Source organism: Bipolaris oryzae (assembly GCF_000523455.1).
Source record: "Bipolaris oryzae ATCC 44560 unplaced genomic scaffold scaffold_30, whole genome shotgun sequence".
NCBI classification, from domain to species: Eukaryota; Fungi; Ascomycota; class Dothideomycetes; order Pleosporales; family Pleosporaceae; genus Bipolaris; species Bipolaris oryzae.
The window spans coordinates 80,312-107,016 of record NW_006911306.1 but is presented as its reverse complement, the minus strand read 5'-3'; the positions used below and the strand labels follow the sequence as shown (position 1 = coordinate 107,016).

Genomic DNA, 26,705 nt, shown 5'->3' with positions numbered 1-26,705 from the left:
TTGTATCAGCCAACCTAGTTCCAAAAGCAAGAAATCATTTTTGGGAAATCAAGGAAACAAACATATGCGTATCTTCTTTTTGGTTTATTAGTGTTTAGGGGAGCTTTTAGCTGACTTGTTTGAAAAAAGTAAGATGTCTGGGTTATGCGCGAGATTCCAGAAACAAGCTGGGACCGTATGCCGGCGTGAGACTGTTCGCAGTCCCAACGGTACAGATTACACCTGTCGGATCTCTCGGGAGATTTTCACGTGTCAGATAGGTGGTAAGTACTGTATGGTATATCCTTGTCCTGTTATTTGAGATGCGATGAATTGACATGTATGGAAACAAGGAAGCTTGAGTAGTAGGACAACGTTTATCAGTCTTAGGGGGACTACTGACCACCATGCGACTTGGTCCAAGCGTAATGCGTGGATGGTTGATGGGTTTCCATTTGCGAGTCTATACTGAAGCAAATTTTGTGGTCTTTTGAGGCATCGGGGTTTGTAAAGGATGCAAGACGGCGGGACCAGTGAATTACATGTATGCGAGTGCTGTTCTGAGAAAAAATAGAAAGATAAGAGACGTTGTCTTATAGCTCGATGCTTGAGACCGCCTAGTTGGAACTAGTAAAGAAGCAGTGAATGCTTCCTGAGTGATCAGAAATGCTACATTAGTTTTCCTTACCAAAAACTCCTAGTTAATAAATTGGAGCCATGTTTGGTTACTTTTACTCGTTCTCTTGGGTTCTTTCCCTTCTTTCGCTTTACTTCGTGGTGGTTTCGGCGACTGAAAACAACTTTAGACAATTGAGGTGATAGATTGGAAATCGACTTTGGGCGGAAAAGACTGTAAGAGTTCAGTTGGTGCTGGTGCTGATGCAGACCAAACGTAAGCATGCTCACGACAAATGCACGAATTTTGCTATCACGTATTGAGGCAACAATCTGTATTGGTGTGATCACAAACACTTGATCCAGAACAGCTATAAATACTCGCAACATGAATCTCATTGACGCGTACTATTGGTTATCTGTGCTGGGTGGATATCTAGACGTTGTAAGTCTGGAGGCACTACGTAATATGGAAGTTTCAGCGCAACATTCGAGACCCAGGTACATATGCTCCTTTTTCTGAGACTATGTCCATCTAGAGATGATGTATCTGTACACACATATCGTTTTTCTAACCAATGCTAGTGGTATGTTGTCTGTATTAATCATCTTTGCTGGATACGAGCTTCTCGTGCCTGGTGGATTGCAAGATGGGTCAACAAGGAGTTTTACGACAAATACGCATGTTTGGATGTTTCATTAAGGGGCTGTACGAGAGATGCGCAAGTTTCGACTGTTTTGATGAGCCGCTTTACGAGATACGCAGGTCCTGAAGGCGCAGCGCTACAGGATCAAAGCATCTGGACTAAGGCCCCGCTTATTTGTGGCTGTGAGACTATGGTCTTTTCCCTGCGACAAACTGGCAGCCAATCATGTTCATAGTTCCCCGAACCCCCGTGTCATTGCGCATGCGCATCACCCATGCCCGCATTAGAGGCTTCTCATTCTTGTAGTTCCAGGAGAGCGCCGATCGCAACAGCCTCTCTTTATCTCTCCTACTCTCCTATCATTCTTGTTTTGTGACTCTTTCATGATCAACCTTTCTCTAGCCCTATAGTTACGCCATGTCGAGTTCAAAGGGCCTCGCCCAGGGCAATGACGTTACTACTCGCGATACAGCCCCACCATCACAGCAATCATAGTGAGTATCGTCAGCTTGAAAAAGAATTCATAATTTACGCTGACGTTGTTGAAAGCGAGCATTCGAGCTCACGGCCAAATGCCGATAATGCACACCTCAGCAACATAACGTCACCAACCGTTGAAGAGGCTCCCCCTGCATACAGCGAACTTCCAGGCCAGGTCGAAAACGAAGAGCTAGGGACAAACGCCGTTGTAGCGGAGGATGGACGTGTGAATATCCGAATAGACCAAAAGAGCCATACCCTTTCACAGCTCATTCTTCCGCAAATCCAACGTCAGCTTACGCATGCGCAAGAAGACCCTGAGCCTCCTCCGCCTTACATTCCAGAGTTTCTTGGCGGAGCGCCAGGCCAACAGCCACCACCTCCACTCAACCTCGTCATACAGGTCGTGGGGTCGCGAGGCGATGTTCAGCCCTTTGTTGCCCTTGGCAAGGTACTCAAGGAGACGTATGGTCACCGAGTACGACTAGCGACACATCCAACGTTTAAGGACTTTGTGACCGAAAATGGACTCGAGTTTTTCAGTATCGGCGGTGACCCGGCTGAGCTCATGGCCTTCATGGTGAAGAATCCGGGTTTGATGCCAGGCTTTGATACGTTGCGCAGTGGTGACATTGGCAAGAGAAGGAGAGGCATCGCAGAGATTCTGAGTGGAACATGGAGATCCTGCATAGAGACCGGCAATGGTCTTGGTGTGGACCCTCTCCAGCAAACAGTGGAAGAGTGGATGGGCATAGAAGAACAGCTACCAGAGCAGCTTCGAAAACCGTTTGTTGCTGATGCCATCATTGCAAACCCCCCAAGTTTCGGGCACATACATTGTGCTGAAAAGCTAGGGATTCCACTCCATATGATGTTCACGTAGGTTTAGCGACAGGGCCATGATGCGCATATACTGAATTTAAGACAGCATGCCCTGGTCACCTACACAACAGTTCCCACATCCACTCGCAAACATCCAGTCTACGAATGCGGACGCTACCATCACGAATTACATGTCATACATCATGGTTGATGTATTGACCTGGCAAGGTCTTGGAGATGTCATCAACAGATTTCGCAAAGATAGTCTTCGCTTGGACCCAATCAGCGCTGTCTGGGCGCCAGCTATGCTCGCAAGACTCAGAATTCCCTTTACGTACTGCTGGTCACCAGCACTGATTCCGAAACCAAGAGACTGGAATCACCACATCTCCATTGCAGGCTTCTACTTCCTCAACCTTGCTTCCAACTACACGCCAGACCCGGATCTTGCATCGTTCCTGGACGCAGGAGAGCCCCCTGTCTATATCGGATTTGGCTCAATCGTTGTTGATGACCCAAATGCCATGACCAAGATGATTTTCGACGCAGTCAAGATTACTGGGAAACGAGCATTAGTGTCTAAGGGTTGGGGTGGACTTGGAGCCGATGATATTGGAAAACCTGATGGTGTGTTCATGCTTGGAAACTGCCCCCATGACTGGCTGTTCAAACGCGTCTCGGCTGTTGTACACCATGGTGGTGCTGGTACCACAGCAGCTGGCATTGCTACTGGAAAACCTACAGTTGTTGTACCCTTTTTCGGAGACCAGCCTTTCTGGGGAGCCATGGTAGCACGTGCCGGTGCTGGGCCTGACCCCATTCCCTACAAGGACCTCACTGCGGAGAAACTCGCAGCAGCTATTCTGGAGGCGCTGAAGCCTGAAACACTCGACCGGGCCCAGGAACTTTGCGACAAGATCAAACAAGAAAATGGAACCCAGAATGGCGCCCAGTCCTTCCACCAGATGCTTAATTATGATGAATTGCGATGCGCAGTCAAGCCAGGCCAACCCGCTGTATGGAGAGTCAAGCGCACAGAAGTCAAGTTGAGCGCCGTAGCAGCTACGGTACTGGCTCAAGAAGGTGAAATTAATTTCTCTGAGATGAAGCTGTAAGTCCTTTGTGTGATCCAGTGATTTCCTTGATTGATAGTTTTAGCTTCCGTCCTCGTGAATACGTTCCGGATGAAGGCCCTTGGGACCCAATTACAGGTGCCGCGGGAGCTTTGATGGGAACGGCAACTTCAATGATGATGGGCGTTGCCGACATGCCTATTCAGACCCTTAAACTTCTGCATATACACCCCGACGGTAGGTCTAAGAAGGGTAAACAAAAAGCAGCAGGAGGTGAATCCACTTCTCAAAGCAATGGGAGTGGCAGTGGAAGCGTAGCAAGAAGTGTGGCAGCTGAGAATGAACGTCCAAGTCGAAGCGAAAACACTACGCCTACGGCAGCTGATGCCGCTGCCGACCTGGCAAGGATTCAAGCCGGCAACCCGGCAGTCAAAAGCCCAGGCTCACCCGGTACGCCTTCACATAGATCTGAATTTATGTCTCAAGCGTTTTCTGAATCTGCTCAAGGTTCGCGTTCGCGCTCTAGAGAGCGTGTCGGCTCCAACTCGGGATCTCGCTCGATCACCGCTTGTAGTAGCGGACAACGACATGGATTAACGGAGAATATCGAGTCTACTGTAGACACCGGGAAGGGTTTGGCACGCATCATCAGTGCTGGTGTCCAGTCACCTATGGACTTTTCATTGAATGTTGCTAAGGGGCTCCATAACGTACCAAAACTCTATGGGGCAGATGTTCGCCAGGTTGACAAAGTCACTGACTTTCAAAGCGGCATGCGCACAGCTGCTAAGGTATTGAGAACCCGGAATTGCTTGTTTGTGCTTTGCTAACTTCGAAACAGGAATTCGGGTATGGGTTGTACGACGGCATCACAGGTCTTGTAACCGATCCATACAAAGGTGCCAAGAAAGAAGGCGGTATCGGCTTCGTCAAAGGTGTTGGTCAGGGTATCATGAGCCTGCCATTCCGTGTTATGGGCGGTGCATGGGCAGTACCTGGTTACGCAATGAAGGGCCTTTATCAGGAAGCCGTCAAGAACAAGGGGCAAAATGTGCAGAACTACATCATCGCTGCACGAATTGCACAGGGCTACGAGGAAGCCTCAACAATCTCTCAGAAGGAGCGAGATGAAATCGTCACGAGATGGAAGGGTATGAAGGGCAGCATCAAGAAGAAGAGGAACGTTGGTGCTGAGCAAATGGACTCGCTACATTCGCTCGTGCAGCAAAAGAGAGACCGGAAGAATGAGCGGACGGCAAGGCTCACCTCACATGCCAATGCTACCAGTGGTCAGCCTCTTATTCAGAGTAATCTGGCTCAGCAAGATAGCCTCCTGAGCCAGTATCCTGTTCCACCTAGAAGGCATGATGTTGAACCCGAAATCCGGTCTACAATTCCCAGCTGGCGCCAACAGGAAGCTGAGAGAACACGCGCTCTCCGGCGCCAGGGCACGCCTGCTACCGGAAGCCAGACAAACGACTCGCCTCAGCAGACACAAGCCGAACTCGAGGCGCAACTCAGGGCCGAAGAAGAAGAAGACCAGCGTGAACTAGAGCGAGCAATCGCAGCCTCGGTCGCCGAAGCATCTCGCGGCAACCCCGAAGAAGACCAGTTGGTCGCATCAGCCATCCGTGCCTCAATCGCCGAACTTGAGCGAACTAATGCATGCACTAATCCCACCCAACAAGAAGAAGAGGAAGCGATCCGCCGCGCCATGGCCGCCAGCATGTCGGAAGCCGGCAAAAAGGACGTGACGGAAGAAGAGCAAAAGATGCTCGAAGAGACATTACGCCGCAGTCTCCTCGACACAAGACCATCCCGCAAACACGGCAGCGACTCAGAATGGGATTCAAACTCTGATGATACGGACCAAGACGAGGACTACCAACGCATCATCGCAGAGTCAAAAGAGCTCGCTCATCTCCATGCTAACTACCCAGAAGACTACGCTCATACCGCACACCTCGCACAACTAGCAAAGCAGAAAACGAGTGTCGTGAGTGGAGTTGATACCCCTGTCGACGGCCAAAGTACCCGCTTGGGCAGTATAAGGACAGGTAAAACGGATCGCACATCTCACATTCCTGATGAAGACGAAGACGAAGAACTGAAGCGTATACTGCGCGAAAGCGAGCAGGCTGAACAAGAACGCGTGGAGAACGCAGCGAAGCAAAAGACAGAGGAAGAAGTCGTGCTCGAGTACGTGCGCAAGCAGAGTTTACTCGAGGAGGAGCATCGACGACGGATGCTGGAAGGACGAGCAAATCCCGGGTCGCAAGCGTAGTTGGTTTGCACCAGGGGATTCCGACACACAGCCGAGAAGTTGAAGTCAGGGGGAAGGAAGAAGACGATGTCCCTGTAATGATGCCCTAATACCAACAATTCTATCTCTATATATACAACCTTTACCCAGGCGCCGACCCCAACCCCGTCAAAACCCTCAACCCCCACGCCCACCACCCTTCCCTCTCCCCCAACACGCCATCAAGCTCCTTCAACCTCCCCTCCACAAACTCGACCTGCCGCTCAAACTCCGCCACCACATCCTCTACATCCTCGACTTTGCCTCTTAAGGCGCTAATTTCATACTCGAGCTTATCTCTTACATTCTCGAGTTCGCGTAGGCTGGTAGTGAGTAACGCACGGTTATTCGTAACCATAGCATGCGTATCCTCGCGAAGGGAATGATACGTATCGAGTCTAGGGTAGTAAATCGACTCTAGAGTCTCTATATCCGCGTCTACAGCCTGCACTAAGCCGATGATTTCTGCGACACGGGAATCGACCCAGTCCTGGTCTTTTTCTGATACCTGAGCGAGGGTGTGGTGCAGGCGTTTGAGTTGGGTGGAGTGCATGTTTTGGAGGGCGGAGCGGGCGGCCAGGGCGGTGACGGAGGAGGGATCAAGGTCTTCTGTGGCTGCTAGGGCTTCTTCCTCGTCAGGGGCGCTGGTGCTAGGGGCGATGGGGGGCCAGCGGAGGATGGACTCTTCGGCTGTGCTGAAGGAGAGGTGGCGGGGCCACCATTCGTTGTGGCGGGGTGGGCGGACGAGGTCGAATTGGGAGCCGGATTGGGTGCGGCGGAGGAGAGGGGGGATGATGTTTGCTTCGGAGACGGGGAGGCAGGTGAGGTCGATACCGTGATAGGTGGAGCCGGCGAGGGAACTTGCTACTGTGGGAGGCTGTTCGGGTTGTTCGGGCTGCTCGGATGTGTCGCTTTCAACTATTGAAGTGCGCAAGGCTGAGGCGTGACGGCTACCGACTGATCGGTGGTTATGGAAGGAGGTGACGGATTCACCTGGTGTCTCAGTTAGGACTTTGGCAAAGGCGGGTTCTTCGCCGGCCATGCTCCGGGGTGATATGATTGAATATGGGTCGTCTGAATGGCTCTCGTACTCGATCGATGTGCGAGAGTCTGTGTATTGTAGCGGCACACTGCCACTTTTGGTGCGATGTAGCCCATGTCGTCCGTGTTCATCTCGGGAAAGCTTGGTGGCGTGGGTGCGGAGGCCAACAGCATTTTTGATATGGTGAAAACCGCCAGACTCTAGCTTGGCCTTGATAGCGGCTCGCTTCGAAGAAGGGTCTTTGAAGTACTCCTTCTCCAGGCCCTCCGGAGTAAATACATCTGCTTTTTTTATTTCCGAGGAGCCAGTGTCACGCTTTGTTATACCGTGATGATCTGTCGTTGGTTCTTGACGGACGGATTTGGGTACGTGTTGATCGTGCTTGTCTGGCGAGCTTGATCGTGATTCTCCGCCAGGAAGTCGATCAAACATGCTGTCGCCAGATACGGTTTTCTTGGGCTTTCCATGCCACAGCCACTTTGCATGTTCACCTCGGACTAGCTCAACGAACTGGTCAATGTCCACGGTCTCAACTTCAGCGATGCCATCTTTTTGGCCAGCACCAACAATGCCCATGACCATCTCGCCGCCCTTGCCTCCTAGCTCAGCAACAGTAGACTTGAATGCTCGCGGAACAGCCCAGCCTTCTTTACGCGCTGCTTTTGCAGACGACCTTCTAAGCTGCTCAAGAGTCTGCCGATCAAGACGGCGTGTTCTAGGTAAGTGATGAGACTTTTGAAAATGTGCAATGCCGCGCTTGGTAGCGTCAATATCAAAAACATCTTTTGCCACTGCAGCATTGCAGGCACTCAGTCTGTTACGAGCGCCCATTAACATGCCTAGCAGAGCAGCCACGGTTGTTGGACCGAGGATACCATCATGAGGCTCTACAGTGTAGTACTCTGACCCAAAGTCTATCCACCAGTCATTGATTGCTTTTTCCGTCAAATCGCAGAGCAGCCCGTCGGCATACTCTGGCTCGAGCTTTCCAAACAAAACAAGTGCTATTTGACAGAGCTTGATCAACTCAATGACGGAAGCGTTAAATGGAATGCGATCACTTGTGCGATATAGCTGCTGGAACTTTGCTTGGGTAGCACCGCTAGGGGGCGTGAGCTTGATACCCAGGCGACCAGAACATCCTAATCTCTTGAGGTTTTCATTAACAACAAAGGCTTCGCGGTACTTTTTCACATCGCCTCCAGGAATGGGAATAACGGTCAGGGAAGAGGGGAATCCGCTGAGATTGGTAATCATGAGGGTGCCATAGGGCGTTTCCTTTCTCCGGGCATAGCAGTCGGTGAGAGACTTGAAGTACAGGCGCATCTGGGGGGACCATTCATCCTCATTACTGGGTACGCTTATGATGGTGGCCAAGACAGAGTCGTCGGGATTACCCGTGTAGGTGGTGATGAGGTAAGTGGGGTGGGTGCGGGAGCAAGCCCATTGCTCGACCAGGTAGATCTCGTAGCCCTCGATCCTCTGGCGACGGGCGAGGACGTGACATGTTGTGGCAGGGTCCTCTTCAAGGTAGCGAGCAGCCACCAAGTCGGTCAAGACGAAGCGCTGATGGGTCGGAGGTGAAGCAGGCGACCGGACCGCAGCTTGTTCCGGCAGCATGTCGGCGATGGGAGACTTGAAGACTGCTGGTTGGGGACGCGACTGTGCTGAGCTCGAGGGGTGGATTGACGTCGTCTGCAGGGGCGGCATCTGCCTCCGAAGCTCTTTCTCGGTATGCGCCCGCGACGAGGGCACAGGCAGGGGGGAGTCCATTTTTTAGGGCGATTTCAGGTGTGATTTGGCCGACGAACTACCAAGCGCTGTGGGTGCGAGCTCGTCATGGTAAAGGGAGGCGCAAGGTCCCGCCGATGGCCGAGGTGGAAGAGAGGGCACAGGACGTGTCGGAGGACCCTGTGAGCATGATCCTTCGTGCAGTCTGTAGTTGCTTTCTTATGTTGGGATATCTCAAAAGACCCCGAAACGCAGCGAGGGTGGTGTACACAGATGGTTCTTACTTCGGAGAGAGTTGATGATTAGAGCCATGGATGCGCGTGCGGAGGTCGGCCCTGTTCCCTCCCCCACACGTCATGCGGCGAGCGCGACACCATCGGTTCATGCCTCAACCACCGCAACGGCCATGGACAGCACTGAAGAGTCCCTCTGGCCAGACCGACGCTATCCACTTCGTTGCGACCACCGCTTCATTGCTTCCAACGCCCATAGGCCATCTTAATCACCATCGCTTGTAATCCCCGGCCCTATCAACACCATGGACGACCTCCGCGAGCAGGTGGAGCTGCTGGAGAAGAGCGCAAACCTCTCCGCCAGCATAGATCACGTGCAAAAGGCGATTGATATGCTCACTGCAGCTCGTGCAAAGATCGCAGCGGGTGAGTGCCCTTATGTCGCTTGTATAGCAGCACATGTACTGACTACAGCACTCGACCAGATCCCACAACGGCGCCCTTGACACTCGCGAGACTCCAGGACCCTTTGAAGCAATCTCTCGACACTGTACAGAAAGATCTTAAGCCCATTTACTCAGGTCTAAACAAATACGGCAAGGCACTTGACAAGGTATGGTTATCCTTCACACCGGCCGTCACTATCTCCATGGCTGACCGCACCCCTCAGAAATTCAAAGACAAGCCCCTCCCCTCTGCCGAAAATGACGCCCTATCGTCACATCCCTCACTCATCAACCGTGCTATTGCCATGCACCTCCTCCGCGAGGGCCAATTCGACGTAGCCTCGACCTTTGTACAAGAAGCCAGCCGCCAGCCGCCACGCCCAGAGCCCACTCCCAACACACCAAACCCCCACATACGCGAGTCCTGGGAGAGGGATCTGGCAGAGGGCACTTTCAATTCAGAAGAGCTGCAGCAGAAGTTTGCCGAAATGTACCACATACTACACGAGTTGCGCGGTCAAAGGAATCTACAGCCAGCCATACAATGGGCCCGCCAACGCAGCGCTGAACTCGAGGGTCGCGGCAGTAATCTCGAATTTGAGCTCTGCCGTCTTCAATACATCTGCCTCTTCGACAGCCATAACCCACACAGCGACGCCATGGACACAGAAATCCCCACTGGTGTCCTGAACGCCTGGGCCTACGCACATCGCGAATTCCCCCCCTTCCACAAGCGCTACGCCCGTGAAATCCAGCAACTCCTCGGTGCAACGGCCTTTTGGCCAAACGTTAAAGACTCGCCCTACTACCGCCTCTTCTACAATGACTCCGCCTGGGAAGAAGTCGCCCACTCCTTCAACCGCGAATTCTGCTCTCTCCTTGGCCTCAGCGCTGACTCGCCACTCTTCATCGCCGCCACCGCCGGCGCCATCGCACTCCCTTACTTGTTGAAGATGCAGTCCATCATGAAGGAGAAACGTACAGAGTGGACGACCCAAGATGAATTACCCGTCGAGATTCCGCTGCCCAGCCAGTACCATTTCCATAGCATTTTCGTATGTCCGGTTTCAAAGGAACAGTCGACGGATACGAATCCACCGATGATGATGCCGTGTGGCCATGTTATTGCCCAGGAGTCGCTGGATAAACTAAGCAAGGGATCGCGGTTCAAGTGTCCGTATTGTCCGAATGAGTCTCACCCAAGGGATGCGAGGAAGGTCGTACTGTAGTGTGGGTATGGCGATAAGTACCCCGTGATCCCCTCGTGAGGCATGGGATAGTGGGCGTTTTTGGTGTCTTAGGGTTGGATAGGGTTGTTCATGGCCTTGATGGACGTCAACGTCGCTGCTTGACGAGGTCGAGCGTATGCATACCAATTATTCTTGTTCATGTCTGATGAAATTCATTCATATCATGTGGAAAGAACCGTAGTGCAAAGAACACTGATTCCACAAAAAAACAAGGCATGGAGTTAAGTAACTAGAACAAAAAGTCTACCTTCGCGCCCAAACAGCCTCACACAGGCCTGTACAGCCACTGACCCGGGTGGAAGAAGACATCAAACTCGACTCCCCCGAACACTCCAATCGCAGCAAACAAATCACACTCCCCCCTTAGTCCCACATTCCCCCCCTCACTCCTAACATCCAACTCCTCATTCCCATCCCACTCCCCCTCCTTAACCCCGTTCCTCGTGAAGAAAACCTTGATATCCAACACCTTCCCCTCCTGCCCGCCCTGATACGCCGGCGGATTCTTCGGCACCTCAAACGTCATACCAATCCCCACCGTATCTCCCGGTTTAAACGCTGTCGTAAAATCATTGCCACCCCACGCGTCATTCACATACTTTCTGCCATCATCACCGTGGACACCCAAGCTGGCACGTTCCCAGCCCGGGAGGCGGAAGGTGGGGTACGGAGGGGCGACGAAGCCGATTGCGATGCCGGCGTCTGCTTCGGAGAGGGAAGACGAAGCACCGTGGCCTATGGATGTGACTTTGAGCTCGAAGTAGAGGGTTCTGGGGTGGTGCGTGATTAGGGGGGAGTCAGTGAGGGCGCTGTAGAGGGGGAGATTGGAGAGGATGCTGGAGTCGCGGCAGGAGGGGTAGGTGCGGATGCGCCAGTGGCCTGCGGATTGTTGAGGGAACAAGTCACCGGCTAGAGAGGGGGGTTTGAGGAGGGCGAGCTGCGCGTTTTGGATTGCGGTGTAGGTACTTGGGTGGAGGGTTTGCGGGGGCCATAGGGGATGCGCTTTTGTCCAGGCTAGGGCGCGGTCGCCTTCTTCGGCTGTGGCGTTTGCCGTGGGGGAACTGTCGTAGCCCATTGAGGGGGGAGGAGGGAGAAGTGCGGTGTCGGGTATCACGGTCCAGTCGTGGTATGGGGGTGGATCCCAGCCTGGAGGTGGTTGCTGGGGGTATGAAGGAGGTGGACCTGGTGGGGGTGCGTAACCTGAAGACTGATGACTTGGTGGAGGCCCAGGGGGAGCTGTGTAGGCTGATGAAGAAGATCCTGTGTTACGGTTTGGTGGGGGCCCTGGAGGTGCTGTATATCCGGGCTTTGATGAAGAGGCCTGGTTTGGCGGGGGACCAGGAGGAGGCTGGTATTTCTCTGTTGATTGCTCTTGAGAATGTTGATAATAAGGATTATTTGATTGTAGATTATGCTGATCTGTTCCGTAAGATGGCTTTTCGTCACCTTTCAACTTGTCTTTGAGTTTCTTGAACATGGTATAGGCAAAGGTGGCGTGGTATTTGAGTAGTCTAAGACCGCGGCCGTGATACTAGTCGTGGCCCTTTTTTAGCATGTATGGAAGGAAGGCCAGGCCCAACTCGGTCTCTGAAATGTGAATGGCTTGGAAAAGAAGACACAATTCAAACAAGGCGACCTGATGATGATAAAGGGAATTGGATTGGTGGTGGCTGTGCAAATGGCAGTCGTGGTTACCTGGATGCTGTCTTACCGAATACGTCATCGTGGCTTGGCGGTGCCTTTACTTCCTACTCAGGTCTCGGTGTTATATACACAACATACAGCCTTTGCTATACCAGGACTTAACTTGCAAAAGCATACTTATTCACATTCCCTGCCATATCTGCCATCTAGATAGATTTACTGGCACATGAACTACTCAATCATTCAACCAGCCATACACCGCCGTCACCCACACACACACACACGCACACACACATCAAGTCCGCTGAGAGCGTGTAACTAAAGTTTGCAATATTGCTGGGCCTGGACTAGAGTACTACTACAAGCAAAGAGCCACCCAACGTGTCATTACATGTCCATCCTCATCGAATCGTCACTCCCTTGTTACCCTTCTCATTCTCAATATACTCATCAATGCACACCCCGATAATTTTATACCGGTCCATGACGTGGTCGCGACTAATCAGCAAATTCCCCGAACCGCCCGTCCTAATATACCCGTAATCGCGCATCTGAGCCATGATTCCATGCGCAAACTCTTCTCTGACAAGGGCCCGTCCCATAGGCCATGGTATCTTTGGAATCACGGGCTTGCTAGGCTTCAGATTCTTACAAGAGGCTGCATACGACCTGTAGGCTTCTACACTTCCCCCGAAACCTAGCAGATCAAATGTGTTCCCTATGACACCAATCTGCACCAGTCCACGGCCATCTTGAAGGGTAATGCGATCGTCGTCATCACGATCCGCGCATGTATCGCCTAAAGAGCTTCCTTCGATAACTGTAAGTGCCTCGAAAATCATTGCAAATGGAGCAGTGATTGTACAACCGCAATTCACCCGCACTTCACAGGATATCTTCTCTGTATTCTCATTCCACAGCCGAGATTCGAAACCGGTAACGTCGACCATGCGGTAGTTCACCGACCTGTTATGGCTTCGAAAAAATTGTGGTGATGGCTTCTCCCAAGTGGTACCGCTGACACATCGGTCTTCCCACGATGTGGGTTTCGCACATGGATCTGTCGTCCTCCAATTCGGCCGTAGCTTATGAAGCAACCGTCGTCTGTACTCCACAATGTCGCTGCTCGGATCCATGATGCTTGCCAGTATGGTCGCGCATTGAACCAGTATCTTACCAGTCTCGTCCTTTACCACATCCCTGGGTTGGTCGTTGGTCTCGATAAGCTCTTTGGAAAACAAGCCCTTCTTCAACTTCTTTCCACAGTTACAGCCTCTGAATATGAAGCTGCAACCCGTAGTTTCGGTGTTTGGAACCAGACGAATCTTCATGTACTTCTTCGGACTCCCTTTGACTCCGGTTACTGCAGAAGATTTTGCCTGGCCCTTGGCTTTTAGTCTTCCTAGACAAATGACTCCAGCGAAGCAATCTGTTGTCGGATTGCCGCTGTCGTTTTCAGCTACAGGAATCCAATCCCACTCTCCTCGCTCGCGGCTACTGATTGCGAGTTTGGTCCACGCCCAATCCGTTTTAATGGAGAGTTGCTTGAAGAAATTAAATGACATCTTCCCCATATCTTTTCCCGAAAGCTGTGCCTCGATCTCTTCACTGGTGAATAATCCACTGAAGATACCCAGAAGGCCTCGAAATATATCGTGCGCTTTTCCGCAATTTCGCGGGGTCAAGGAAATCGCTGAGAAGATATTTGCAACACCTTTTTTATTGTCATGCCACCAGTTTGGTCCTCCATTGATGATATCAGTCCTCGCGCTGTCAATGCCTTTGACTTGCTGACGGAGACTACTCAGCGTCCACGCATCTTCTTCAATGACTCTCAGGACCGCCTCAATGGTTGCGTTGTTGATCCATCTGGACTCCTCGATCCACTCTTGCAGCTTGAGTGCCAAATCCAGCGAATCTATGGCAAGACTCATCCATGTATGGAGTTCGCCAATGCGCGATATCTCCTGGCGATCTATTGCCCACATGACAACATTCTTGCCAAGAATCATCTCTTGAAATGTCCATACCCGTGTAAAGTAGGGATTATGGAACAGCGACTGAACGTGGTTGACACACGTGGCATAGCAGTTTAGCACACCCATATCGATTGCAGCTGTCCTGACCGTCATCTTTGGTATTTCAAACGCCCAGGTCGCATCTGCCCACTCCTGGAGTCGCGTTCTCTGATCCGGCATGAGACCCGGTGCGCCCGCCGCGAGCGCCGATCCTTTCATATGCGACCGAACGTGATCGAGAAACTTGAGGTCATCCACAATCTGCTGTGGATCCCACACAACGGGCATATCAAGAAGGATGTGGCATCTTTCCGCGCTCTTGTAATACTCAAACATCCGGGACAGCTCGATAGCTTGGTCTGCAGGCGAAGTCTGCTTGATGCATACGCAGTCTGCCCATAGGTATTGGATGTTTTCCTTTATCATCAGCCTCTTGATGTCTTTCATTTTATCTTTCGCTATCGTTAGTACCCAATCCACGCCTGTTATGTCGCATTCCCATTCTGGTTCCGGTGCACCCCAGGTATACGATAAGATGTCGAAGCTTTCAATGTGCACATCCCTGGAATTGACGACGGAAAACTGCCCGTTGATCTGGCAAAGCAGCCTTGTGGGGAGATATGAAGCCATAATAGAGAAGTTTGACGGTCATACAATTGCTGCTTCGGCGTCGCAAAAAAATTACTGGTCAAAGAGATACGAGGATCCAGCCGTTGCTGAGCCCGAGGGCGACGCGAGATTTCATACACATTGCTGCCTTGCAGCCTCGTCGCCGAATTGCGGTGGACGCGGCGCTTCTACATGCCTTGGTATCATGGTAGTCGCTTGCGAGTAGGGGCATGATTCGCACGGCATGGTGAAGGGCCGTGCGGGGCTGCATTGTGATGGAGCAAAGCTGGAAAGAGGACAAACCCCCTTCTTTGAGGATACAGGGCTAAGCGAGCTGAAGGGTGAAGATAGTATCGATGTGGCTGGCAAACTTCACGATTATGATGCCACTCCAAGATGGCTGGACACATCTTACGGTTGCACAAGATGTACGCAGCCTTGTATCACCCATACCACCATGAAGGCTGTAAGTGTGTTTGACGACGCCGGATCTCAAGATGTATGAATCACGGGCGGGCCGATCCAAATTATGCAGAGGTTGACGATTCGGGTTGTGAGTTCCCACCCCTTGCCAGCTCCCCGCGTGACTCGAATCCTTACTAGGAACACAAATTTTGGGGGCGAAGACGGCTTGGGGCGTTATCGGAACGATAAATATATCGGGCGACAACCAATGTTCTTTCATCAGGATATCACGGACATGAGGCCGAAACATGCAATTTACACGCGCTTAGGGGTATGATTGGAGTTGTCTGCCGTGCCAAGACACACGGGCGCTAACGATAGGCAGATGTGTTTTGAGACTGAGTAGAAGGCTGGGGTATGTAAATTCACTGCTGTTGGCATCTAGGGCAAGGCTGTGGTCTTTTTTCACCGGTATTAGGCATCTCTTCGAGCAAACTACAGGCTTATGCATAGTAGTAAGGCAGTTTTGGGTCACAGCATCCACATTGGTGTTTATGAATGCTGTCAGCATTCCACAGAGGAAAGGCTGATGTGTTGAAAATCAATCGCCCATGTGCTCTTCAGCCTTCCCCTATAACTCCGATGAGCTGCACACACACAATACTGTTAATTATAGCCTTGAGTCTTTGAGTGAAAGATCAGTCGTTCACTCTATGATATGCGAAGCTGTCTCTTCGAAGTAAGTAAGCATGGGTTACGACATGCTCAGATTCATACGAAAAAAGAATCCCAACGTTTTTGTAGTGAAAACAACTTGTGAAGCTTATCGGATAGGGTTTGTATTGATGTGCTTACCTCGGCCTGTACCCCATTGTAACTTTTTCCAAACTTTGGTTCCAACATTACCTACCAAATAAACTTTCATCAATGACTAAATATATGGGGGCATACACAACCAGCCCGTCTTCACTATGGCAACTTTCCTGGTACCTGAGGTCGATTGAACGTTCTTATGCAAAGGCCGACAAAGTACATAAGATATAGTATGGTGCCCCACATCGGTGGGCCGAGGCACCCGTAGGAAAAGGTAACCCGCCAAAGACTTTAAATGCCGGATCGAGCACCCGAGATGCTGGTGCATACTTCGACCATCAATACCGTCCAGTTAGATGCAGCCTCTCGATTAATCGGCAAAACTGGAGACTCTTGGTAAAACACCAAGATTAGCCTTGTGCAGCATGAACGACTGCACCACCACAAGGCTGTTACTAATGTTCAAATCATCATACGATGGAACCGAGATGGGCGCATTGGTTTTATATCGAACAAGGGTTTCATGAGTTGCAAGATATCTATCAAATGTGTACATTGATGCATGTCCTGTAGTGTCGTCTTACCAGCTATCTTGGAGGGTACAACGTCTGGTACTAGGTGGGGGCTCTCCGTTTTGCCGACGGGGCAATACTCAAGGCGCGGAAAACTAACGTACAACATTCGTCTACGAATGACCATTACTTGGATATTTATACTGAAACACCGAACCCTTCTTCTTCTCTCTCCCCATTGCCACTGCCACCACCATTGCTTCCTGCCTCATACAAACAAAACGACGTAATGGCGACAAATGGACACGCCAATGGCGTCACTAACAGTACTTCATCCACTTACTCAATCCCGGGTGAAGCACGAAGCCTATTCGACAACGGAATCTTGAAGAATCCCCTCATTGCTCCCAGCCTCCCTCAAGAGATTGAAGAATGCGCAAAGACCATCAAATTTAAAGGCAACGATGCGCCTAGTTTAGCCATCAACTGGCGCTTCGCTGAAAGCATATCTGCCTTGAAAGGCCTAGAAGCCGCCATGGTAAACGTCCTGCTAAAGAGAAAATACAATCTCGAGCCTCAAGAAGTCGAGATAGATACGTGAGTGTTGTGCGATTCATCCATCTATACAACTGCTGAACTCCCTACAGCGACCATGCCCAACTCTTCTTCATGTCTGGCTTCCTCGCCGCCATCGACCCAGACGGCGAAAACATAAATTTCATCAGCAAACCCCTGTCAAAAAGCAACAGCGCATACGACAAGTACTTCAAAGACTGTGACAAATACGACATGCTGCGGAATGCATACCGTACTTCAGCCACAAACATCTATCGCTGCAAAGATGGCCGCTACTTCCACACCCACGGCTCCATGAACCCAGATCACACACAAGATTACCTCGGTCTCCCACACGACATGGACGTTACAGCACTCGAAGCACCATGGACCCCGTACGTCGAAAAAATAGCACAAATCGACTCACACGAGATGCAGCGCCTCGCATCAGACGTCTCCAAGCAAGCAGGCACCATATGCTGGACAACGGAAGAATTCAAAAACAGCGAGCACGGCAAAGCGAATGCGCACGTCGGCCTTTTCGAAATCCACAAGGTGGAAAACGCAAAACAACCGCCCTGCTGGTGGCCAGATAGCCCGGAAACAAGTCCGAAGCGCCCGCTAGCCGGGCTCAAGGTCGTCGACTTGACGCGGATTATCGCTGCACCGGTTCTCACCAGTGGACTAGCGGAGCTTGGTGCGTCAGTCATGCGTGTTACGGCTGAGCATCTCGCGGATATCTCAACACTCCATGTAAGTTTGAATTGGGGAAAGTGGAATTCGCACCTCGATTTCCGACGCGAAGAAGATCGCGAGAAGTTGCGTGCGCTGGTGCGCGAAGCAGATGTTGTCGTCCAGGGATATCGACCTGGTGTCCTGGATAAGTACGGGTTCTCAGTTGAGGGCTTGCTGGAGTTGACGAAAGAGCGGGAGAGGGGATTGATTGTTGTAAGGGAGAATTGTTATGGGTGGTATGGGCCCTGGGCATATCGGAGCGGGTGGCAGCAGGTTTCTGATGCATGTTGTGGTGTGTCGATGGAGTTTGGGCGCGCGATGGGGAATGACGAGCCTGTTACGCCGATTTTCCCTAACAGCGATTTTTGCACTGGTGTTGCGGGTGTGACTGCTGTGCTGAATGCGGTATTGAAGCGAGGGGCTGAGGGTGGGTCGTATCAAGTTGATGTAAGTTCTTTTTCTTCGTTTCTAACTATACATGGTTTTATGAGATTGATTGCTGAACAGGTCGCGTTGAATTACTACTCCCAATGGCTTATCAATAGCGTCGGGACGTACCCGAAAGATGTCTGGGAAGACGTCTGGACGCGCAATGGACGCCAGGTTTTCCGGCACTACCACAATATTCAGTATACGCTGATACATTACATGAAGATGATTCAGGCCAATTCCAGCATTATACTATTCAACCCAGACTTTTTTGAAGTACGCCATTCGGGGGCTATTGGGAAGGATATTAAGGTTGTAAAACCTATTGCTCAGTGGAAACAGGACAAGGTGAAGTTGGGGTTCAATGTGGGGACAAGAGGAAATGGAGTGGATCAGCCGAGGTGGCCAAAGGACTTGATGACTGAGATTGTAGCGTAGTGAGTCATCAACCTGGGAGGGATAGTGTGTGATTATGAATTACTTGTATTTTTCTTTACGAACACTTTTGTTGTAAAATAAAGGATGGATTTGAGAGAAACAAAGAAACAGCATGACGAAATCTTTTAGAGAAGTCTTGGGGAAGACATAACGAGGCATAATGCTACCATCTCGTTCACCTCCATCTCGCAATGACAACCACGACCTAATTTCAAACCAATGACCAAACAGACTTCTTAGAGTATTCCCACAGCCCCATAGCGATGAATATAAAAGATCAAAAATTCTTAACCCCTAAATTCTATACCAATTGACTCATCCACTACGTATACAGATAACCCTCACAGCCCAGAAGAATCCCTTCTTGATCACGTTCACCGCATCCCAAAGACGCCCCCAAGATCCCCAAACTCACCATGATTCCCTCCAAAATATCCACAGACCGCTTAACCCTCGTCCGCCTCACAAACACGCACCCCTCCCACCCCCATGTCCAACTCTTCCATGAAAACTGGTCCAACCCCACCGCGACCGCATGGTCTCTCCGCGGCACCACACACTCACTCGCTGAAAGCCGTGAATGGATGATCGAATCCCTAGACCGATTCGACAACTACTTCTACGCCGTCTTTGTTCGGCCACAATATCATCCCGCCGACGGTGAGAAGATATGGAAGATGCGGGACGTCCTAGCCGAAAACTCCGACACAAAAACGGAAGGAGAAAGTAATGGAGAGGAGGGAGATGAGGAGGACGAGTTAGGGGTTCACATCGGAAGCGTAAGCTTGCGCCTCCAACCCTCTGGTCCTACTCTGCCTCCTCTTTCCCTTTCCCGCCATATTGGCTCTCCCGATCCCGAAAAGCAGAAAGGAAGTGGAGAAGACGACATCCCCCTACGCGCCCTAGGCTACGCCATCTTCCCTACAGCGTGGGGAAAGGGCTACGGCACCGAAGCGAATCGCGGCTTACTCAATGCCTATTCCGCAGCCGTGGCCCAGCAGAGCGGGGGAAAAGGGAGGGTTTACGTGGAAGCGGCGGTGGATGACGAGAACGCGGGGAGTCTAGCTCTGATACAGAAGTTAGGATTCGAGCGTGTGGGGTGGAAGGAGAGTGAGAAGGTGTGGTTGAATGGGGGGTGGAGGGGTGGATATTGGGTATATGGGCTATACATCTAATCAATTCCACATAGTACCCCTTACATGATCTCCAGAAAACTACTGCTACTATCTTCTTCGCGAGAAGAAGAAGAAAAAAAATTTGAAGATTCAACAATAACAAAAAGGGGCGATATGGATATCAATATTTACACTCTAAAAAAAAACCCCCCCAAAACCAACTTGACCAAATCAAACCCCCCCTACCCCCCACCACAACGAAATGCATAACACAATCAATCACTCAAGAACCCTACTCTCCCCATTCCCCACCTCCCTAAACCTCACATCCTCCACCTCTCCCTCGCCCCCAACCTCTCTAATCGCATCCTCAACCCTCCAAACCTTCCTGCGTAAAAACCAACTCACAAACCCGCCTCCGCGTTTAACCTCGTCGTGCGTGCCGACCCAATACTTTGCCTTGACGAGCCTCTGCGCCAAAACCCCATTCTTCGCCCCAAGATTAAGTTGCTGAGCCGCAGATATCGAAACGTCGTGTAGCCCGTGCAGAAACGCCAGCGTGTGCAGTGCGGGCTCCGCAGTTGCGACGGGGGCCAGGGCGGTGTGCGGAATGCCATGTGGGGTGTAGATGACGCATTCGGCGGCTTCGCTGGTGGCGGAAGAAGAAGAAGGGGAGAAGGAAAAGTCTGCTTCGGCGCCGTCGCCGTTGATGCTTAGTGTGGAGAGGCGTTTTCGGGGTGTGGAGCTGGAGAGGAAGGGGTGTGTGGAGAAGGTTATGAGGAGGGCGGAGTGGTAGAATAGGGCGTCGTTGGGGGCGGTGAGGCGCGAGATGGAGAGCCAGGAAGGGAGGGGTGGGAGGCTGTAGTCGTGCCAGTCTGCGGTGCAGGGGAAGGTTGGGGTGGTGAGGACGGTGCGGAAGTGGGACCAGGACGTGATGAGTTTGGCAGCTTGCTATAGCGGTGTTGTTAGCTTTTTTTTTGGATTCATTGTATGGGGAGGGTTGCTTGAGGGAAGGTAAGGTACCTCTGTTGCGAAGACGGGGACGTCGCCGTGAACTTCGAGGAGCGTTTCTTTGTGGCAGTGATCGGTGAATTCATGGCTGATGGCTACGCAGTCGATATAACTCTCTTCGTCTTCTATGGCCTCTACTTTGCGCTTCCGGCTCTTGCTTGGTCTGAAGCCTCCGGCGAGAATCTCAACTTGTCGTGCCAGTTCTTCCACTTCTGAAATGCTCTTTACCGCGCTCTCCGTCGCGTGCCATTGCTGGCTAAACCACTTTGCGACATCGCTTTGTCCACCCACAAACCACGGATCGATTAGGATGTTGTAGTATATGCGGGCACCGTGCTTGACTGCGTTGGCGGGACGGGGTATTTGAAGGAGCCAGGAGGTATCGGCGTTGAGGTGATGGAGGATTGGGCGGCGCGTTGCGAGAGCGCGAACAACGGCGTCACGGATCTCCAGGTGTAGTTGCACCGAGGGCTCGTCCATGATGTGATGGGTCTTCTCTTCTTTCTTAGGAGTATTTGCGCGCAAATAATTTCAATGCGCCGGCGTTTGCGCACATTCAAGGCGGCATTTCGCGTAGACAAGGCTGTTGGAGATAGAGGTGGGAGGCTGGGGAAACGCTGTCCACGCGAGTGGTCCATGACGCGCGCACGGGTAGAGAGACGTCGACACACCCACAAAGGAGAAGCCAGTAGCACAACGTCTAAGATTATAGCTTTAAGTTAGCAGTCTTTGTTTTCATCCTCTGAATTAACACGACTGAAGTTTGGTCTTGGATCTACTAGCCATACTGTAATAACAAATGTATTGCACGAATGCTTCATACATGAAATCAACCAAGGGCGTTGATAAAGTCCAAAAACACATGGGATGTCCAAATCTGGCACAACCAACACAAGCGAAAAGTACTATCAAACTAATATACAATCCATGACACCTGCAAATGGATTCAGGAAAAAGATGAACTTGATATATTACATAAGACAACTAAGTCAATTGGGGCCCTTATCATTGCTATTTCGCATTAAACACTCCTCTCATCCGTAATTCAACTCAACTAAGGGGTAGGGGGCAAACAAAAACGCCGTATCATGCAATGCTTAATTTCGATGGGTAAACGCAGCAATCCTTCTCTACAAAAACATTCGAATAAATCACTCGCTGGGGTGTTGGGGAAAGGGCGCCAATTTTGGTAAGGCATACGTATGAAAAGGGTGAAAACGTAACCTGTTAGTTCAGCATCGAAGGGGTTGTGTGAAAACAAGCCTAGATAGGCTCAAAATTCTGCCTGTCACATACAAGATGTGCAGCAGGGTTGAAGTGAAGTTATGTTGCTTAAGGGGAAGGAACCGACTCGGTGTACTTTGCAGCCATCTCAACTGCAATCTCAGGAGACTTGACTGCAAAGATGACCGACTGCAGTCCACCTTCCTTTGCGGGCTTCGTTGCCATGACCATCTTCTTGCTGGAGCCAGTGACAGTAGCTGGGAGTGAAGGAAGAATCTGGTAGTTTAGAGGCGTGGCACCACTTGGGATGCGGACACGGACAGAGCACTTAGCAGTCTCCTTGTCCTTGAGAATCCAAAGCGGGCCCTTGGCAAGGTTAACCCAGGCCTTCTCTCCATCTTTGTCCACCTGGTGCTTAGCAAGGACGACATCAGTGTGGAAGACAATGTCGTAAGTGTTGAGCTCTTCTTCGGTCAGTTGGGAGAGGTCGATTTGTTCATGCTTTTCGCCTTCCTCATCCTCTGCGGCCGAGGCTGCACTAGTCTCGCCAGCTTCAGACAGGGGCGTGCCAGCACGTGAAGAAAACACTGAAGAGCCGATGGAGTTGCCGCCGGATGGGGCAAACAGCGATGAACCACCAGTCGACGAGGCAAAGTTGAAAATGGAAGAAGGCGGTGGCTTCGCCGGCGTTGTCGAACCCTCACCTGGCGATGGCGTAGCAGGCTGGAACTGGAACTTGGGTGCATCCTTCTTCTCCGTAGCGGGAGCCTGTCCAAACTTGATAGGGCTACCAAACTTGAAAGTTTGATCGCCTGCAAATGTGTCCGACTTGGGTGGTGCGGTCTTGGATGCTGCGTTAAAGTCAAAGAATTGGAAGGGCTTGTTGGTAGGCGTAGTAGTTCCGTTGGTTGCAGCCGTAGAGGAAATGCCATTGTTCTCCTTCTCAGACTCGGAGTCATTGTCACGGGTAATCCTAGAAAGAAGACTTCCCTTGGAACTAGTGTTTGGCTTCTTCTGCTCCTGCGTCCCTTCCGACTCCGCCTCAGATTCTCCAAAATTGCCTCTCGGGGTGGCTGGCTCTACAGACCCTGCAATCTCTTGTTGCTCGCTGTCATCTTCGTCGGACTCATCCTGGTTGTTTGAGGAAGGGCCGGAAGAAAGATGGCCGAAGATGTTGGAAGACGGAGCTGGAGAGGCCGCCGGGGCATTGAAGACAGACTGGCTACCTGTAGATGGAGCAGGGCTAACATCCTTAGGAGTGAAACCTCCGGGCGTAGATACACCACTTGTGGGCTTCAGCAGGCCAGAGAAAGGATTGGATTTCGGGGTGCTGCCAGATGGCTGTGCGTCTGGTTTAGCCGAGGCACCAAATGTGAATGTGGGAGTGGCAGCAGCCTTCTTCTTCTCCTCAGCACGACGCTCTTCTTCAGCTTTGTCATACCTGGCAGACCATTGCTCCTCAGTCTCTTCGTCGGAATCGTAATCCTCTTCCATGGCCTTCTTCTTGCGCTCGGCAGCAAGCTCCTCATAAGTCTTTGCCGTCTTGGTAAACTGCGCCATAAAGCCACCTCCACCTCCCGAAGCACTGCCAAAGTTAGGCTTGAACCCTGTCGAGCCGGAAGTGCTGCTGGGCGTGCCGCCAAAAGTAGGCTTGAACCCAGACGAAGTGGACGAGTTGCTTGTACCATTGGTGGCTGGCAGAGAAGGGGTGAAGCCAAAGCTAGTAGTGGGTGCATTTGCCTTGGCAGGTTCTTCACTGGACTTCTCAGCCGTCTTTGGTGCAAATAGATTTGTTGATGATGTAGATGGTGCGGAAGGTGTGGAAGGCTTGTTGCCGATTGCCTTGGCAAACATGTTTGATGTCGCCGTTGCTGGTGGGTTCAACTTTGGAGTAGAAGCAGATGGCTGAGGTGTTGGGCTCGCAGGTGTCTCGGCTGGACGGGATCGCTTAATTGGAGAAGGATCACGGGCTTCGACATTATCTTCATCGGCCTTGCGCTTTGTGGACAGACTGGACTCAGTTCCAGTGACGCCTCGGCTAGCTGCACGTTGCTTCTTCGCGTTGTCAATCTTCTTCTTGATGTCGGTGGAATGCTGGTAGTGCCAAAGAGACACACTCGACCAGTCTGCCGTGGGAGGAAGAGTGCTAATCTGCTGTCGGTACTTTCCGTTCAGAACTTGGAGTTGAGCAGTCAAGTCCGTGATTTGCTTCAACAAACTGTCACCGCTCTGCGCGCGAACAACACCTGGTACAGACCATTCTTTAGGGACATGTACCTTGGGAACCTTGGGTATCTCTGGTGTTTGCTGTGATTCGTTCGACAAGGTGGAGCTGCCTGTAAGATTTGGCATGGCTGGTGCGGGGGAAGCTTGCGCAGGTTCCTTGGGAGTACTGAACAGATTTGGGCGATCTGTTGAAGGAGTTGGCAAGGAGGCAAACGGATTGGACTTTTCAGACGAAGGAGATGCAGCAGCAGGAGCCTTTGGTGCCTCTCTTGAAGAAGTTGCAGACGGAGTGAAAGACGGGAAGCTGGACTGAGGCTTGCTGAACAGGTTGCTCGACTTGTTGGCCTCGGGTTGGAATGTCTGAGAGAACAAACCGGAACTTGTCTTTGGTTGAGCCGCGCTGAAGAGTCCGCCTTGTGACTTTTCCGCATCGGCTGTCTTCGCCGGCTGTGGGGTGCTGAAAGGCTGGAATAGACTCGACTTGGGCGCCTCGGGAGCCTTGAGTGTTGCCGAACTTGAATCTTTATCTTTTTCAGTTCCAAATAAGCTAAACCCAGAACTAGTGGCTGCTGGTGCAGCAGCTGGGGGTGTAGCTGGCTTTGCAAGTGACGCGAATGGGTTCGACTTGGGTGTCTCTGGTGTAGCAGTGGTGCTGGGTTCCTCTGGCTTCTTAAGATTACCAAACAGATTTGCTGTGGGGGCTGGAGTATTTTCCTGTGCCTGAGGCGTCTGCGATGTTGCTCCAAACGCTTTGAATGGAGTAGATGGACCCGCTGCAGTTGGGAGGTTTGCGAAAGGGTTATCGGCAGGTGTGGAGACCTTGGCACTTGGTGTAGCCGAAGTGGAAGCTCCGAATAAGCCAGTAGATGGTGCTGAGGGCGTTGCTCCGTCCGTCTTCTGTGCTGGCGCACCAAAGTTAAACAGACTTGATCCAGATGCCGTGGCACTCGGCGTGCTCTGTGCACCTGTGTTTAGACCCCCGAAGATATTATTTTGTTTGGGTGTTTCCGTAGCAGTATCAGTCTTTTGCGCGTTTGAACCAAAGCCACCAAATATGCTAGTCTGGGATGCAGCTGGCTCTTTGGGGGCTTCGTCCTTTTGTGCATTCGTGCCAAAACCGCTGAAAATGCTATTTTGTGCCGGTGGTGCTGTCTGTGTGGAGTTGCTGAAGCCACTGAAGATGCCGCTCGTTGCTGGTGTACTTGCAGTGTTCTGAGCTGATGAGCTAGTAGCGCCAAAGGTAAATGGTGTCGAGGCTGGAGCGGTGGTTGTAGGAGCGTTTGCAGCGCCGCTGGTGGTGCCAAACAGGCCGCCCGAAGGCGCAGCGCTCGAGGTACCAAACAGGCCGCCAGAGGGTGCAGCGCTCGATGTACCGAAAATACTGGCTGATGGGGCTGCACTGGATGTGCTGCTCTGTGCTAGTCCGCCAAAGGGATTGCTCTGTGCTTGTGAGTTGCCAAATATTGAACCTCCGAATGCGGGTGCTGGCGCAGGGGTGCTGCCGTTTGTCGCGGGCGCCGAGTTCGCAGTCGCAAATGGGTTGGAACCTCCTGCCGTGAAGTTGAAACCCGCGGATGAAGGCGGCTGGGGATTGAAGCCTGTGCCTGTTCCTGAATTGCTGCCTCCAAATGCTGGAAAGGATGAACTGGAAAAGGTAGTACTTGGGGCGGCGGACTGTGCAGGTGGAAAGCTGCTTGTCGCGCTAGCGCCACCGAAAGCATTGTTTCCTCCAAAGCCGCCAAAGGCGTTTGCGCCGCCGTTTGCAGGGGCAGGTGCCGAGGCGCCGAAGTTGAAGCCATTCTGCTGTGGTGCGCCAAAGTTTGCGCTCTGTGATAGACCCTTTGCGCGTGTATTAGCGAATGTCATCTTTGTATTGTGTATTTCGCGCCGTCTCGCGAGATCAAAGCGCTTTGCCGACTTGCTTGCGCCGCGGTATGAACGGGGAACGGAGGCTTGAAAAGGATATCGGGATACTCACGGAGGAGGCGCCTGCTGGTCGTCGGGCTTTCGCGGTTTTGATTCTGTTGGGAAAAAAAGCGTTAGCTTATCATATACAAAGCGCATCATCGTGACACAGACTGGTAGTCAAGTTGTGAGATGCATGCCGGGAGATGAATATCTTACTTTCGTGCGGCGAGCTGGGCTGCCGTTGCCCGCTGAGGGACATCTGCGGGTTCGTCGCGCTCTTCGTATGGGCGCTCAGGCTTACCCTGGCCGAAGATGTTGCCCCTCTTGTTGGTCGACATGGTCGCGATCACTTGGGGACAGAAAGTGATGGTTGCGGTCGGAATGGGTTTTGGGCTACAACTCCATGAGACGCGTGTGGTGGGTAGCGCAGGTTTTGGGATAGG

General features: G+C 51.7%; 9 protein-coding genes across 9 annotated transcripts; 4 read left to right on the top strand and 5 right to left on the bottom strand.

The window, feature by feature from the left end:
- Window positions 1-1,658: 1,658 nt before the first annotated feature.
- On the top strand, window positions 1,659-5,900 carry COCMIDRAFT_3271 (glycosyltransferase family 1 protein; the record flags this gene model as incomplete). The annotated part of the gene is made up of 5 exons (XM_007687459.1): window positions 1,659-1,735; window positions 1,791-2,600; window positions 2,650-3,654; window positions 3,702-4,407; window positions 4,458-5,900. The coding sequence occupies 5 exons, from the start codon at window positions 1,659-1,661 to the stop codon at window positions 5,898-5,900; spliced, it is 4,041 nt and encodes a 1,346-aa protein (XP_007685649.1).
- A 121-nt stretch (window positions 5,901-6,021) lies between these two features.
- Window positions 6,022-8,733, bottom strand: COCMIDRAFT_89241 (uncharacterized protein; the record flags this gene model as incomplete). The annotated part of the gene is made up of 1 exon (XM_007687509.1): window positions 6,022-8,733. The coding sequence occupies one exon, from the start codon at window positions 8,731-8,733 to the stop codon at window positions 6,022-6,024; it is 2,712 nt and encodes a 903-aa protein (XP_007685699.1).
- Window positions 8,734-9,229: 496 nt separating this feature from the next.
- Window positions 9,230-10,599, top strand: COCMIDRAFT_34701 (uncharacterized protein; the record flags this gene model as incomplete). Its single annotated transcript, XM_007687485.1, has 3 exons — window positions 9,230-9,350; window positions 9,410-9,537; window positions 9,595-10,599. 3 exons carry the CDS (start codon window positions 9,230-9,232, stop codon window positions 10,597-10,599), a joined length of 1,254 nt encoding a protein of 417 aa, XP_007685675.1.
- Window positions 10,600-10,885: 286 nt separating this feature from the next.
- On the bottom strand, window positions 10,886-12,097 carry COCMIDRAFT_34700 (uncharacterized protein; the record flags this gene model as incomplete). The annotated part of the gene is made up of 1 exon (XM_007687484.1): window positions 10,886-12,097. One exon carries the CDS (start codon window positions 12,095-12,097, stop codon window positions 10,886-10,888), a length of 1,212 nt encoding a protein of 403 aa, XP_007685674.1.
- A 568-nt stretch (window positions 12,098-12,665) lies between these two features.
- COCMIDRAFT_3267 (uncharacterized protein) lies at window positions 12,666-14,912 on the bottom strand (the record flags this gene model as incomplete). The annotated part of the gene is made up of 1 exon (XM_007687458.1): window positions 12,666-14,912. The coding sequence occupies one exon, from the start codon at window positions 14,910-14,912 to the stop codon at window positions 12,666-12,668; it is 2,247 nt and encodes a 748-aa protein (XP_007685648.1).
- A 1,998-nt stretch (window positions 14,913-16,910) lies between these two features.
- Window positions 16,911-18,778, top strand: COCMIDRAFT_3266 (uncharacterized protein; the record flags this gene model as incomplete). Its single annotated transcript, XM_007687457.1, has 3 exons — window positions 16,911-17,218; window positions 17,269-18,358; window positions 18,419-18,778. The coding sequence occupies 3 exons, from the start codon at window positions 16,911-16,913 to the stop codon at window positions 18,776-18,778; spliced, it is 1,758 nt and encodes a 585-aa protein (XP_007685647.1).
- A 416-nt stretch (window positions 18,779-19,194) lies between these two features.
- On the top strand, window positions 19,195-19,953 carry COCMIDRAFT_34697 (uncharacterized protein; the record flags this gene model as incomplete). Its single annotated transcript, XM_007687483.1, has 2 exons — window positions 19,195-19,410; window positions 19,516-19,953. The coding sequence occupies 2 exons, from the start codon at window positions 19,195-19,197 to the stop codon at window positions 19,951-19,953; spliced, it is 654 nt and encodes a 217-aa protein (XP_007685673.1).
- Window positions 19,954-20,172: 219 nt separating this feature from the next.
- Window positions 20,173-21,384, bottom strand: COCMIDRAFT_34696 (uncharacterized protein; the record flags this gene model as incomplete). Its single annotated transcript, XM_007687482.1, has 2 exons — window positions 20,173-20,844; window positions 20,917-21,384. 2 exons carry the CDS (start codon window positions 21,382-21,384, stop codon window positions 20,173-20,175), a joined length of 1,140 nt encoding a protein of 379 aa, XP_007685672.1.
- Window positions 21,385-22,236: 852 nt separating this feature from the next.
- COCMIDRAFT_89133 (uncharacterized protein) lies at window positions 22,237-26,600 on the bottom strand (the record flags this gene model as incomplete). Its single annotated transcript, XM_007687508.1, has 4 exons — window positions 22,237-25,238; window positions 25,302-26,193; window positions 26,333-26,375; window positions 26,479-26,600. 4 exons carry the CDS (start codon window positions 26,598-26,600, stop codon window positions 22,237-22,239), a joined length of 4,059 nt encoding a protein of 1,352 aa, XP_007685698.1.
- Between the last annotated feature and the right edge of the window lie 105 nt (window positions 26,601-26,705).